Here is a 12,800-nt window from a genome sequence, read left to right on the forward strand (position 1 = left end):
GCTGTCAAGTTGATTCAGACTCATAGCAGGATACAGTAGAACTGCCCCTACAGGACAGAGTAGAACTGTCCCGTAGGGTTTCTTAGGCTGTAATCTTTATGGGAGAAGATTGCTAGGTGTTTTTTCCTGTGGAGCTGCTGGTAGGTTCGAAACTCCCACCTTTCAGGTAGCAGTCAAGCACTTAACCATTGTGTCTCCAGGGCTCCTTATTAACAACTTCAGGGAACAAAAAGTACCCATGAGAAGTAAAACAAGTTAAGTGAAATAATTTCACTTTACATAAAATTTAAAAATATATTGAGAAATAGTTCCTAATAAGATGTAAATAATTCTACGCCTTTTTTTTTTTTAATATTTAGCTTCAACTGCTGACCACAAATTCAAAAGCAAACAATTTTGGTCTAAGTTAATAACTCTGATTTTCCTATTATAAGCTAAAACAAAACCAAAAACCAAAAACCCAACTTTTAGTTTGGGGAATGTGCACCAATATATATGTATGTGTAAATGGTAAGTGGTTTTTGAATAAAACTTAGTGATTAGTAATTCTGTTAGAAACAAACACAAAAATACCTTTGTGGTAAATTGAAATTTTGTAATTAATGGAATTTTAAAAAGAAATATGAAAGGCATAATAGCTAGTTTTAAGAATAATTTGCATGCATGTCCTGGGTAGGTATTCTCACTGCCTCTGGAATAAGATTTTTGTCTAATTTTTTAAGATCATGATATTATATTTTAAATATACCCAGAGGTGTGCTATTAAATGCTTAACAACCAGCTCTCCAAAAATGTATGCACCTTTATATTGTATATAAGTTTACTATACATTTTAACAATATAAAAGATACGATTTATTATACATTTCATTATAAAAGATATATTGTGCAGCACACAATTCACAAATACAATACTCTTCACTGTAAATTCCATATAGCCGACTGATTCTCACAGGATGCTCTCACTGATTTTTGCTGAACTGGATTCATAACCAACTATGGTTGCAGTTCAACCATAACTTGACAAAATCAGATTACAAATAATGCTTGATTACTGTCTGGTTCAGCAAAGAAACCACTCATCACTGATGAACAAGTGTAGTTTCGTCATGAATGTTAGTTGGTACTTTTGGTTATGTAACTGCATAAGATGAAAATGAAACAAGATATATCCTTCACTCATTTGTCAATGATATGAGTAACTTCTTTGCCAAATCAGAAATTCGTTTTTGAATTTTAGAAGAAAATATCCTCAATTTTTTTCATGCTGTTCACAAAGCAAAGGCTACAGACATGATATACTTTTAAGCTTAATCTGAATTATTAACGTTTTCTCTATAAAATTTTAAGTCTAGACAATTGACAAAACAATCAACCAGACAATATATTAATCCCCAATTTGTAGCATTTTCTGACTCTGTGGTATAGATACTCCCAATGTGGCCAATTTTAAGCTACCAACATGACGTCACTGAATGTGGAGCTGGGAAGATGCAGAGCAGCACACCATCATACACTATTTCCGCCATAAAGATACAATTGACACAAATAATCTTAAGAACATGGATAAGGGGAAAATGTAGTAAACTCATTAGGAAGTGATGAATTTTGAGTATTTGCTGCTCTTTAATATAAATTAATTAATTTTAAGTTACATAATCTAATATTTTAAAATAGACATGTTTAACAACTGGCTCACAAAATTCCTCAAAATTTAAAATTGGCTTTTGCGAGCTGGTACAAATTGGCACTAGCACACCAAATATACTTTTATTCCCCTAAAACTTTCCAAACTACTATTTAAAAAATACGATATACTCTGAAGAAAACAGGAAGTTGTTAGCACTTACCAAGAAGAGAAGGCAGTGGAGGCAAGGTAGGTAACTTAATGAGCCCCACCAGTTTACCTCCAATCATGGCACAAGAGCACACGATTATGATTCCAAATACGTTTCCTCCAGGGAGAATTTCACTGCCATGATCTAACCAAACTAAAGCGCACAGAAGAACAATCATGGTAGCTGAAATAAACCAGGAAAACTAGTTTCCATCAATAAATTGTCATATGCAGTCTTTGATATCATTTAAAAATTATTTTCTTAAATAAATATCGAGTAGTAATGAATACTTCAGCAGCTAAAGAAACTACCAATATTTAGAAGACTCTATATTAAAACATTCTTGTTTCTTTCAAGAAACAATTCTTCCAAGTCTCATAATATGGGTCTTACTATATTGCATTTTATTCTTTTTTTTTTTAGGTGAAAGTTTACAAAGCAAATTAGTTTCTCATTAAACAGCTAGTACACAAATTGTTTTGTGACATTGGTTGCTAACCCCGTGATATGTCAACACGCTCCCCTTCTCCACCCCAGGTTCCCTGTTTCCACTCGTCCAGTTTTCCTGTCCTTTCCTGCCTTCTCGCCTTTGCTTTTGGGTTGGTGTGCTCATTACTTTTGTCTACATGATTGACCATATTGCATTTTAATTTACTGCATTTATATTCTTGCTTTCAAGTCTCAGAATAACAGCTGTATTTCCTGTTATTCTCAGCTATATATTTTGACATTCTAATTAGACTGTACATTCTTTAAATGTATGAATTGGCTTCAATTTTTCTTTTTTTTTTTTTGCCTTCAGTGTCTAGTTTACTCCTCATTAATCAAATGGTCTTAGTAATGCTTGTTCACTAACTCTAAGGCTTATATATATGTTTATACTATACACTTTAATAATATAAAAGATATATTGTTTATCATAAATTTTAATAACATAAAGAGTATACTGGGCAGCACATAATTCAAAATAAACAATAATATCAAAGATATAAAATAATAGAGGATTATGTTGTTATCAGCAAACATAATTTATGAAAACATTCTAATATTAAAAAAATCAAAACTATAAAAAAGTAGAAAAGTAGGAGGAAAAAAAATCATAGCCCACATCCCAGAGGCAAAAAGGATGTGTTCCTCTAATTTTACCTATAAATTAATTGTCCATAAATTATATATTTATATACATGCATACCAAAAAGAAACAAAAAAATGTTGATGTCAAGTCGATTGCAACTCATAGTTGACCCTATAGGACAGAGTAGAACCGTCCCATAGGGTTTCCAGGGAGTGGATGGTAGATCTGAACTGCCAACCGTTTGGTTAACAGCCTGAGCTCTTAACCACTGTGTCACCAGGGCTCCATATACATGTATAGGGCTTGCTAAAGGTAGGTTGTGAAGAGTTCTTTGTAAACTGTGAAGCACTGTATAAGTCTAAATACACAGAAAATGCATACTTACAAGGTTCCTCTAAATTGCTTTTAATTCAGTTATTAACTTCTCATTTATAATTTTGGAAAATCATATTTTCACATGTAAGATTACTTCATAAGAAGCATACTTAGTGTATACTGAAGGGGCCCAGGGAGGAGTATAGGACAAGAGCAGTGCTGTAAGCTTGAGAAACAGAAGTACAGGAATACGAATGAAGAGGTGTTTACATACACCCAGCCTCATTTTTCAGGCAGCCCTATGGTCAATGATTATAGAATTTTTATAAAACTTTGAGTCTCCAAATCATACCATTAATTTTCATCCTTTCCTATGTCAATCCATATCTATTTTATCTGTAATTGTTTTAACTAAAAATGTGGAGTAATTGGAATGGTAAAGGTTAAAAATAATACTAAAAACGACAGAAAAGGCATTAAATTATCTGTTGCCTTATTAGCTAGTGTATATTTTGGAACCTGTATATTAGTGTATATTTACTTTGTTCCAAATAAAACTTGAGGGTTTTTTTCCCCATGCTTTTAGAACCTTACCTAATTTCATTGAAAACACATCTAGAGCCTAAAATATAGCATATCATACTTGGCTTTCCCATAGTACCAGATGAGAATGGTAAAAAAGTCTTTCATTACTGTTCTGACAGAGACTGGAGACACCCTGAGAGTATGGCCCCTGGACACCCTTTTAACTCAGTACTGAAGTCACTCCTGAGGTTCACCCTTCAGCCAAAGATTAGACAGGCCCATAAAACAAAACGAGACTAAATGGGCACACCAGCCCAGGGGCAAGGATGAGAAGGCAGGAGAGGACAGGAAAGCTGGTAATAGAGAACCCAAGGTCGAGAAGGGAAAAGTGTTGACATGTCATGGGGTTGGCAACCAATGACACAAAACAATATGTGTATTTAATTGTGTAATGAGAAACTAATTTGCTCTGTAAACCTTCAACTACAGTGTAATGAATAAATAAAAATGTCTTTCAGAACTCATACATCAAGTGTAACTGTAAAGAAGTGAGTCTGAGTTTTCAATAATCATAACTTCTAGATCGAATGTGTTAAATTATTCAACATATTTACCTTGAGAGGTCACGTATTTCTTCCAATGATGCTGTCATTCCTCAAAATAATTTTGAAGTTGTCTTTAAATTTTCAAAACCCTTCTTCTTCCTTCTGCTATACTACATATCCCTCAACTCTCTCTCTCTCACACACACACACACTCTTATATTTTGCACACAAAAAATGGCATTACTGCATCTAAACATTCATTTTATTCATCAAATTGATATAAGAATAACCTTTGGATGCTTCCAAAGACCATATCCAATCCTAACAATATTCAAAATAGCTCTGAGATAAATTCCCAAAGAAAAATCCCAGAAATGTTTTAGTAATGGCAGCTCTATTGGACTGAGCTGAATTGCAAACCAAGATCCTTGCTTATAAAACGACAGGATTCATTTAGAAGTATAAATGGAGATGTGTTTGCTCAAATATTAGTTGCATTACTTAATAGTAATAACGTCCAACATTTATGTAGTGCTTGTCTGTTACAAATGATTTCACAAACATTTTTCTCATTGGAACCCTGAAGTAATGCTTTGAAATGCTTACTGAGATGAGGAAAAGGAAAACACCGTAATTTCTGCTCTCATCCCCTTCCTGATGGCTGGAATGGCGATGACCACAGAGATCTTGGAAGCTCCACGCTGAAGATGGCGGAGCCTTGTTAGTGGGGGTCCCTGAATGACCATGTGGAGCAAAGCTACCTAGCAATGTGAACTGTTCACCTAGTACTTTTCATGTGAGAGAGAAGTAAACTGCTTTTTGTCTTTTAAATCATATTATTTTGGGATCTCTCATTACAACAATTTTATCTTTTACTCTCTCATTCTTAATTCACCCTTACTGTTTACATACCATTTCTTATTGCTGTAGCCAGTAATTCACGTGGAGGGCGAGCAAATGTTTCTCTCAGTCTCTGCAAACAATTTGATTCAGTTGGTGTTTCTTGTGGCTTTTCTTCACTGCTATTCAGTTGGTTATTTCCTTCTGTTGGTTCATTCCCATTTATACTCCTGAGGTTCATAGGTATCTCCTCCTGTGTTGAAAGGAGCAAAATATACCTTAAAACTGTATTTATTTGCTATACATTTTTATAGGTTCTGAGTCATCAAATCACAAATCATATTTCCATTACTAGAATCAAGGCTAACACTTTACAGGAAAATAGACAGCTTTATTACTAGGTAATCAGCTGATGGCTGGAACAAGAACTATGTTATATTTGGCATTGAGTCACTATTTGTGGTATAAATGCTTGAGTCACATCAAATTTCATTATGCTGGGTTAAAATACAAGCCCTGGTAGTGCAGTGATTAAAGCACTGAACAGCTAACCAAAAGGTCAGCAGTTCAAACCCACAGCTGCTTTGTGGGAGAAAGATGTGGCAGCCTGCTTCCCTAAAGATTACAGCCTTGGAAGCTGTAAGAGGCAGCTCTACTCTGTCCTATAGGGTTCCTATGAGTCAGAACTGACTCAGTGGCGCTAGTTTTTGTTTTTTGGGGTTAGGCTTAAAAATCAGCATATTTAAGATAAGATACAGGGCAACAGACAGCAAATATACCCAAGTTGTTCAGGAAAAGATAACTACCTGTGGTAAAAAAAAAAAAAAAAATTCACATTCATTCATCTACTTGAATTTAAGAAATAGAAGGGAAAATAAAGAAACCAAAATCATTCTAGGGTTTAGTTTGGGAACACAAAGATTATCACAGGCCCTCATTTTTCCAGTCTCATGTAAGGGCCAGCTCCTAATGGCTTTAGCTGGGAAACTGCTAGTCACACCTGACGTGGCCTTTATGAGTTTGGGGATTAAGAACGGGGGAATTGTTAGTGGAGTGGTAGGGAATGAAGAGAACACAATTCAATAATAGACTGAAGACAACCCTATCCTTAAAGAAACGGCTGGGATGTTCTACACTTAATGAGATGTACCTGGGTTTCTTGATGCGCGGAGGCTGTGGGATTCACTTCTGTGGAAGGTTTGGAATCTGCATGTTCAATTGTTTTATCTTCATCCGTCATGATTTATAATTTAAAAAAAGATGACAGAGGGAAGAGCAACAAGATCTAACTTGAAAGAAAAACAGTAAAAATTAGCAATTTGAAAATCTTTCTAACTAAATGAATAATTTGTATGTATTTTTCCCTTAGAACTCTGAACAGCTAAAATATTTTAAATTAGACTATTTTAACTTCCAATTGCTAATTGTTTCTGTGATTCCAATATATTGTCCTCATTCTTATCTATCTTTTCACCTCTCTTGAACAAGTCCTTGCTGACTCATCATATCTTTATATGATTTCTCCCCTACCCTATATATTTTTTAAGAACAAAGTTAAATTTTTACTGTAAACATTTTACTGAGAGAGTAATCAACACAAGATTTTCAAACATAAAGAGAGGATAACATTTCTGACAGGAGTGGAATGGAAATACAAGTTCATGGAGGAAAAGGAACATGTAAAATTCCCAACTGTTAAAGAAGAATTTCTTCCCCTTTTTTTAAATGGATCGAGTGGATTCCGACTCAAAGCGACCCTATAGGACAGAGTAAAACTGTCCCACAGGGTTTCCAAGGCTGTAAATCTTTAAGGAAGCAGACTGCTAAATCTTTTTCCCGTGGAGTGGCTAGTGGGTTCAAGCAGCTGACCTTTCGGTTAGCAGCTGGGCGATTTAACCGCTGCACCACCAGAGCTCAAACAGATAATGGAGGATATCCAATTACTATGGTATTTAGATTCCACCGGACTTTTGGAAATCCTAGTGGCATAGTGGTTAAGAGCTATGTCAGCTGACCAAAAGGTCAGCAGTTCAAGTCCACCAGGTGCTCCCTGGAAACCCTATGGGGCAGTTCTACTTTGTGCTATGGTGTCACTATGAGTCAGAATAGACTTGACAGCAACGGTTTTTCTTTTTTCTTTTGGTTTGGACATTTAAAAGAGTGATGTAACTTTCTTTCTTTCTTTTTTGGCTTTAACAGACAGAACTTTATTCTCTCACAGTTAAGGAGGCTAGAAGTCCGAATTCAGGGCACCAGCTCTAGGGGAAGGCTTTCTCTCTCTTTTAGTTCTGGGGGAAAGTTCTTGCTTCTTTCAATATCTGTGGGCCCAGCGTTCCACAGAGATCTCCGTGTGTCTTAGCATCAAACTTCCCCTGGATGGAGGAGGCTCTCAGTGCAGCAACCCCGGTTCCAAAGGATATGGCCTGCTCCTGGCTCTTCTTTCTTTCCCGCCCTATATTCTGAATTATAACTTCAAAACATTCCAAGCAATAAACCTGACCAAACCCGTTGCCATCAGAAAAAAAAAAAAAAAAGCTCCAGGTAATTATCCAACATGAGGAATGAGTCACCAAAGGCAAACCTGCAGATTACATCATTTTCAGAGAAACCACAGTCACTAGTTCTTGTCAGGTTCTTATTTCTAAATTAACTTTTTTAAAATGACAAAACATTGAGTAGCTACAATATCTTAGACACTGTGCTAAGTGCTATGGTAGTCACTTGCCATAGTGACACATTCTTTGTACTCATTTTACAATATATCTGGAAAGATAAACTTAAACAAAATAACTAGAAAACCAACCTGTAAGGCAGACCTATAGGTTGACTCAATCAATACCCACTTCAACATCTACAGAGACTGCAAAGCCAAATATTCCAATTCCTAACCACGTTTGCAGCTAGAGGTGCCCATGTGTCATAGTTCTGTGCAATGAGACACCAGTGGGAGTCACCAGGGAGGGCTTCCATTCCCAAGCCTAAGGCAAAGCCTTCTGAGGATCATACGTTTTACTCTTTGCCCGCAAATATTCTACTTTGTCTTCCTAGAATGGAGATACAATGCTTGGAGGTACAGTAGCCATCTGGCAACCATGAGAATAAAAGCCCTAGACTAAGATAGGAGATAAATAAGACAGGAGGTTTCTTGACATCCTTGAGTTGCTTCATCAGACTTGGACTGCAACTACGTTAAAGTACTTCCTTAAACCACTAATTTCTTTCACAAGTAAGTAAATTTATTCCCAAAACAACAGTGCAATGAGTATTATGACAGAGGTGCAAACTACAATCTTTGGTAGAACCAAAGAGAAAATTACGTTAGAGAAAGGAAAATCTAATTCAACACACATTTGACTGTCTAATATGTGCCAGGTACTATGCTAGGCTCTAGACACAAGGATTCATAAGATAGAATCCTTGCCTCAAGAATTATTTTCTCAGTTTAACGAAGTGCTGAGATGCTTGCATTTAAAATTTCAAAGGAAATTATATCATTTCTATTACCACCACCCTTTTTCTTTCCTATAAAACACAATGTTAACCAGAGAGACATCTCAGAAAGGCTTCAGTTTGTTTATTAATTACATATATCACATATATGTATAGCTATAAAACACCAAATCTGTGGCCGACGAGTCGATTCTGACTCACAGCAACCGTCTAGGACAGAGTAGAACTGCCCCATAGGGTTTCTAAGGAGTGGCTGGTGGATTCAAACTGCTGACCTTTTGTTTAGCAGCCAACCTCTTAACGACTACATCATCAGGGCTCCCATATATATCATATACATATATATATGATGTTGTTGTTAGGTGCCGCCAAGTTGGTTCTGACTCATAGCGACCCTATGTACACCAGAACAAAACACTGCCCAGTCCTGTGCCCTCCTCGCGATTGTTATTCTCGAGCCCACCGTTGCAGCCACTCTGTCAATCCATCTTGTTGAGGGTCTCCCTCTTTTTCACTGACCCTCTGAATTACCAAGCATGATGTCCTTCTCCAGGGACTTGTCCCTCCTGATAACACTTCCAAAGTATGGAGATGAAGTCTCGCCATCCTCCCTTCTAAGGAGCATTTTGGCTGCACTTCTTCGAAGACAGATTTGTTCATTCTTCATGGTATATTCAATACCATGGCATATTCAATATTCTTCTCCAAAACCATATTTTTTTTTAACAGTGAGACATATACAGCTTTGTTTAATAATCTGTTAAAAAGTTGCACTCTGGCAGAATGACACATTCCCCATCTCAGCAGAAAGCAAACAATGTATCTGAAAAGCCCCTTCCCAAGTTTCAGACCTGTGTAACCCTGAGCTTACATCTCATGCTCTCAAGAGCTGGGCCCTTGCTGTGTGGCAGGGGGTCTCTCCATGGTTCTATCACCCTCCTCCCAGTGATATTCTCTGACTGGCTGTGACCCTTCACATAGCAGTCAGGAGGCTGGAAACACCAACAGGGCTGCCCTCACAGATTGGTCTCTTCTCTCCTACTACAAAAGGGAGTTCAAGAGATTAAGAATCCTTCTCAGAAATGAGTTCAATATAAATTTAATTTAGTTTCTATTTATTAAACATGATATTGTGTTAATGTCTGTTCCTCTCCCCCACCCATTTTCTCACCACCTACATATTTAGGCCTTTTTGGGGGACTGAGGGATAGAGAAAAAGTTCTCTCTCCATCACAGACATGGGAGGCATTTCTTGTGGATGCTTAGTGTGGTTAATGGCATCCAACATGCAGCAACAGCCATTTTGTTCCTGCAGAGCAAGACCTGGCATTTTGTTTTCCACCTTTCTGTGCTAAGAGAGTCCAGTACTTAAGCCACACTCACTCCTTGGGAAAAACTCCATGTTGCATCAGAATCTTATTGCTCATGGACTTCAAGCAGAAGATATCCTTCCTTTTATTTATAGAATAAATAATATTTGTAAGTGCATTTGGACAGAAGGAGGTGACTGGTCACCCTGCCCACCTCTCTATGTTAGGCATCCTCTTATTGATCACAAACAATCAGAGGTCCAAATAGTAATTATGACCTTCCACATTTCTCAGAATTTATCTCTCCTGAAGTCACTTTGCAAATTTTATTGACCAATTTGGAACCAAAAGAGAATGCAGTGGCCTATACAACATAGATATCTGTTCTGCACATTTCCCCTAAAAACACCATTGAAAATGCAGAAAAAAAAAAAGTCCCTTTTTTGTTTTTGCAGAAGCTCTACAAGAAAGCATGTCTAAAATCACAGAACTATGCACACACAAACACAGACACGCGAGCTCGCACACACAAGGAGTTGGGACCAAAGAATCTTATCAGAGCACAGGAAAAAGCTGGCAAGGGAAGACAGGTATGGAAATTTGACCTGCTAAGGATGTTGGAATGTTATAGTAATGGCATGGAAGTGGTTCTTGGTACATACAAAAAAGGGGGCGGGCGGGCAGAGAGAATGAAAAACTCAGGCTACCAGAGAGAGAAATTCAGTGGCCATGCATGAGTTAAAAATGGTAGATGCCAGTTTGCTGGATGAAATGTTATATTATGGAGTGATCAGATGGATTTGCATGGTCCAAGGGAGGGGCATCCGCTTAGCAGGACACATCCATGGTCTCCGTTTGTCCGGGTCCTCAGAGGACTCAGGGACACCTTGAGTTCCATCTGACGGACTGCTGATGAGAGACTGGCTGTAGGGACCTTGTCCAGAGCTCAGGCTGCTCAAGGCTGAGTGGGTTCGTGACCAGGCAAGTCAGGTCATGATGGAAGATGGTATGTAGCACATTCCGTGTAAAAAGTACTTGAAGGCCTTGGTGAGCTTGCCAGGCTGAACCACCTGGGGCAATCCCCCATAGTCTGCCATCTTTAGCAAAGCTGTATTTATAGGATCCAGGCGAGAATTGCATTCAATCACAGCCTCAACTACAGGTGAACTGTCTGTTTCCTACCACCAATAACGTAGAAGACTTTAATGTTTTTGTGTTACCATTTTTGCCCAGCAAGCTCTTTCAATCTCTAGGTCTCTGCGTCCATGATAGGAACTCAGGAAGAGCTGTAGTTTTGCCTGGTTGATATCTCGGGCAATATGCAGTCTGTAGGTTTGAATCAGGTCCATGTTGGCGTGTAACTCTTCCTGCCCAAAGTGACGAGCCAAAATAATGTCCACAACATTGGCTGTCAGTCACGAGAGTTTGGAAGCTGCCCAGTCAATCCAGCCTTTAGCACAGGGGCCAACATTAATGAGAACAGGGCCTTCCACAAGCTCTGGATGACTGAGTGCAAATCTGCTAAGGATGTAAGCTCCAGCTCCAACTCTAATCCCAATGATGTCTTTCAGACTTAAGTGGGTAAGAACAGAAGGCAGCATTTTGGCCAGCTCATCCACTGTCCGGTACTGGTATCCTGTTGGGAAAGGGGCTCCACCTTCCTGTTGGGCTGGGGCATCCACATGGTAGGCAGCAAAGTACTGGGTGATCTCTTGCATATCCTTAAAGTTAAAGAACTCATTGAAACAGGATTTGTGGCTGAGGCCAATGTCATGATATGTCAAAATAACCAGTCTGTTTCCTTTCAGTATGCCTCTTACAGTGACATGGACCATACCATGAGTTGTTTCTATGTCATGTTCCTTCAAGGAGCTTGTAAGAATAGCCTTCGTGGCCTTGTGGTTATATTGCTAGTCTGAGAAGCCATCTGGAGTTGAGTGTGCTACCAGGAGACATCCTGGCTAAAGAGCTGATTCAATGGTCAGGCCACTGCGTGGTTGATGCTGCTGCCACTTTTCTGCTTTAATCAACTACCATCTGTTTCACAGGCTATTTCTCTAGTTACCCCCACTACAGCATTCTAGAACAAGGTGTGACAGCACAATGAGAGCTCCAAAGGCACAGCCCAAAGTAGTTTCTAATAGGCTCTGGTCATATATTTCCCCTATCACTTTCTGGTTACTTACCATCTCCAAGGCTATGTACTTCTTGAACATGAGCCCTTTATTCTCCAGGCTTCTAAAACAGTCTGAAATTTTATAGGTCCCCAGCACACTTATCCGTCCTGGACTGCCTCTCCTTCTTGATCAAAGGTGTAATTTATGTCTACTAAGATATCACCATTATTTGATAATAACGAACTTTCCCCTTTTTTTTGAGTCCTCTCCCTTCAGTTAAATGTGCTTTCACCAAAATTGAACAATCTGATTTGTTATGCTTCTCTGAACTCAGTTAAATTATGATCACTTCATGTCTATTACTACTTCTTCCCTTCCCTAGCCAGTCTAAAATTGCTTAGGTAAATTTGTACAACAGTATAGTCTAGGAAATGTCAACATTTTATTCTGAATATTTTCAAATAATCAGGTCACTGTGTGATCTTTGGTACAGTTTTTGTTATTACACAGTATTTTTTGCTATAACACCTACCACCACTACCTTACCTTTGTGCAGTAGTTTACAGACTATAAAGTTCTATTGATTAATCTTGTTTAATTTTCACAATTTCTCAATTTTATGCCTATTAATGGGTCTTTTAATAGGATCTTCCATAATGCCTATTATGGAACTTTTTTCCATAATACATGTTCCCTGGCTTTAGCTTCAACTTTCTCCCCTCTTGCACCTTACTTAAGCCTAGTTCAATCAAGAGTCTTTCAAACATGTACTTTTACTTTTCTTAT

At 37.9% G+C, this 12,800-nt stretch overlaps 1 protein-coding gene and 1 pseudogene across 1 annotated transcript in view; both read right to left on the bottom strand.

The window, feature by feature from the left end:
• Positions 1 to 12,800, bottom strand: part of LOC101360768 (sodium/hydrogen exchanger 9B2-like) — a 162,013-nt gene that overhangs the window by 3,082 nt on the left and 146,131 nt on the right. The window contains exons 2-3 of the mRNA XM_023734745.1: positions 5,210 to 5,390; positions 1,850 to 2,020 (exon numbers count right to left, since the gene is read on the bottom strand). Coding sequence (XP_023590513.1) covers positions 1,850 to 2,020; positions 5,210 to 5,378 — 340 coding nt within the window. The 5' untranslated portion in view covers positions 5,379 to 5,390. The remainder of the gene's footprint in view (positions 1 to 1,849; positions 2,021 to 5,209; positions 5,391 to 12,800) is intronic.
• Positions 10,726 to 12,113, bottom strand: LOC101352897 (protein NDRG3 pseudogene; annotated as a pseudogene).

Source organism: Trichechus manatus, unplaced genomic scaffold, assembly GCF_000243295.1.
Source record: "Trichechus manatus latirostris isolate Lorelei unplaced genomic scaffold, TriManLat1.0 scaffold00071, whole genome shotgun sequence".
NCBI lineage: Eukaryota > Metazoa > Chordata > Mammalia > Sirenia > Trichechidae > Trichechus > Trichechus manatus.